We start from the raw sequence: 2,880 nt of genomic DNA, 5'->3' as shown, positions 1-2,880 counted from the left end.
TTGGGGCCCTCCAGAGCTGCTCCTGCTCCAGGCCCAGGGCCCATCCCAGAGCTGGGGCAGCCACAAAGCTGTGCCCGTTTCTGTTCATTCCTGCTCTGATGGCAATAGTACAAAAATTTTTAAAAGTTGTGGAATATTCATTTATTTCACCTAAATACAATGCGAGACTCCCTGCCTACACGATGTTTCTGGGTCACACAAGAAGGAGGGATAATTGAGATTAAGAGTGTAAATAATAGCATTTCTTCTAATATAACAGAATCAAAAGCAGAAAAAAAATTAAAATCTACATAAGGGCAGATTTGGCCTCTCATGACATACACTGAAAGTTGCTGTCAGAGGAAAGCAGGCATTCTGTGGCTTCTTCTGGTGGGTTACCTCCACTGGAGTCCACGTGCCTACCAAGCCGTGCTAGCACTCCCCTCTTTGGCTGGGCAGGGGAGAGAAAATAATATGGGAAAGAAATCGTAGATTGAGGTAAGGCAGTTTTCTGTAGCAAAAGAGGAAGTTTTTACATGCACCAGCAATGAGAAAAAACCCAATAATTTTATTCTCTCCTTCCCGTCAGCAAGTGATGTTCAGCCACTTCCCAGGAAGCAGAACTTCAGCAGGCAGAGTGGTTGATCAGGAAGGCAAACACTGTAGATAGGAAATGCCCCCTATTCCTCCTCCTTCCTTAGCTTTTACACCAGAACTAATGCCATACAGCCTGGAATATCCATTTGGTTAATTTGGGTCGCTGGCCTGGTGTCCCTTGCCAGGATCTGACCCACTCGCAGCCCCTTGATGGAGGGAGAATGCTGAGACACAGCAGGAGCCAAACCAGGGGTGTGTTTCCGGCTCCTTTCTGGCTCCCAATGCAAAGCACTGTGAGGGCTGTTATGGGACAGTGAAAAGTCTGAAAAGCATCCAGTCACAGCTTTCCTGAGAGATTTCTTGAGCTCCTGGTTCCTCAGGCTGTAGATGAGGGGGTTCAGGGCGGGAGGCACCACCGAGTACAGAACTGACAGGGCCAGATCCAGGGATGGGGAGGAGATGGAGGGGGGCTTCAGGTAGGCAAATGTGTCAGTGCTGATAAACAGGGAGACGACGGCCAGGTGAGGGAGGCAGGTGGAAAAGGCTTTGTGCCGCCCCTGCTCAAAGGGGATCCTCAGCACAGCCCTGAAGATCTGCACATAGGAGAAAACCATGAACGCCAAACAGCCAAAGCCAAAAAAGAAAGTGACTACAAGAAGCCCAAATTCCCTTAAGCTAGAGTGTGAGCAGGAGAGCTTGAGGATGTGTGGGATTTCACAGAAGAACTGGCCCAGGGCATTGCCATGGCACAGAGGCAGGGAAAATGTGTTGGCTGTGTGCAGCAGAGCATTGAGAAAGGCACTGGCCCAGGCAGCTGCTGCCATGTGGGCACAAGCTCTGCTGCCCAGAAGGGTCCCGTAGTGCAGGGGTTTGCAGATGGACACGTAGCGGTCGTAGCACATGATGGTGAGAAATGCAAATTCTGATGCAATGAAAAAGGCAAAGAAAAATACCTGTGCAGCACATCCTGAGTAGGAGATGGTGCTGGTGTCCCAGAGGGAATTGTGCATGGCTTTGGGGACAGTGGTGCAGATGGAGCCCAGGTGGCTGAGGGCCAGGTTGAGCAGGAAGAAGAACATGGGCGTGTGCAGGTGGTGGCCGCAGGCTCCGGCGCTGATGATGAGGCCGTTGCCCAGGAGGGCAGCCAGGGAGATGCCCAGCAAGAGGCAGAAGTGCAGGAGCTGCAGCTGCCGCGTCTCTGCCAGTGCCAGCAGGAGGAAGTGGCTGATGGAGCTGCTGTTGGACATTTCTTCACTCTGGGAGTCATGGACTATTGAAAGAAGATATTGACAAGCCGGGAAAGATTTCATTGTGTCATTCCTAGGCTTTTTTATTGGGAATCCCCTCAAAAAAACTTCTCTTTTTTGGCTGAACTTTGCTCAGCCTTTTTTCTTTGAGCTCAGGTTTGTGCTGCTGCCTCATCTTCGACACTGCTCTCAGCCTGAATCCTGGGGAGCCCAGAGGGAAAACAGGGCTCCCTGTGCCCCAGTGCAGTGAGACCTGCTGGTCCCACACAGATGCCCTTTGCTCATTTCACCTTCCTCTACTTCAGGGTGATTCCACTTCCAACGTGCCTTGGATTAAATAAAGTGGCCTTTTTTGAAGACTTCAGTTTCATTTCAGCATCTCTAATTTTTTCTACATTTCCCTGTGCAACTGGAAATGGAGGGATACCAAGGGTTGGTCTGGCTCTCTGCTTTTTTTGTCAGTGCTACCCAGAGTGATTTTGTGACAGGAAACTCAGACTTTTTGTCACAGGCATCATGATTAGCAGATCTTGAAATGCTCCCTTGACTCCTCATTGTCTCTGCTGGACCCCACATCCCACAGCCAAACCCGGCCCCTTCTCTGCCTTTCCTCCCCCTGCCCCAAGGGCTGGCAGAGCCAGGGTGGCACAGGTGACCTTTGGGCTTTGCAGGGCTCAGGCACAAGGGCCGTGACAGAGTCGGGGCTGAGGTCACACTCTGTGGGCTGGGGCAGAGCCCAGCCAGAAATGAGCCCTGAGGCAGCAGCTCTGCAGTGCTGGCCACCAGGCCGGCTTGCCAAGGGAGGCTTCTGGCCATGCCCTGCGAGCAGCTGCTGCTGCCAAGGTGCCTTTGGTGCCTCAGGCTCTCCCTGGCACAGCTCCCAGCACGGCACTCTGCCCTTGTGCCCGAGGCCTTCCCTGGGCTGGGGCTGGCCTGGGGCTTTTCCTGCAGCGGGACCTGCCCTGCTCCTGGCACAGGAAAGGCAGTTCCTGCTGGAGCAGGAGGCTCTGCCTGCACTGGGCTCAAACAACTCCAGCAAGGCCCTGTTTGCAAAGCC

At 52.9% G+C, this 2,880-nt stretch overlaps 1 protein-coding gene across 1 annotated transcript; it reads right to left on the bottom strand.

Moving 5' to 3' along the window:
* Nucleotides 1-204: 204 nt before the first annotated feature.
* Nucleotides 205-2,164, bottom strand: LOC128783231 (olfactory receptor 14C36-like). Its single transcript, XM_053933871.1, has one exon. It carries the CDS (start codon nt 1,884-1,886, stop codon nt 684-686), a length of 1,203 nt encoding a protein of 400 aa, XP_053789846.1. The 5' UTR covers nt 1,887-2,164; the 3' UTR covers nt 205-683.
* Between the last annotated feature and the right edge of the window lie 716 nt (nt 2,165-2,880).

This window comes from Vidua chalybeata, unplaced genomic scaffold (assembly GCF_026979565.1).
Source record: "Vidua chalybeata isolate OUT-0048 unplaced genomic scaffold, bVidCha1 merged haplotype W_reject_6, whole genome shotgun sequence".
NCBI classification, from domain to species: domain Eukaryota; kingdom Metazoa; phylum Chordata; class Aves; order Passeriformes; family Viduidae; genus Vidua; species Vidua chalybeata.
This window is presented reverse-complemented; position numbering and strand designations above follow the sequence as displayed.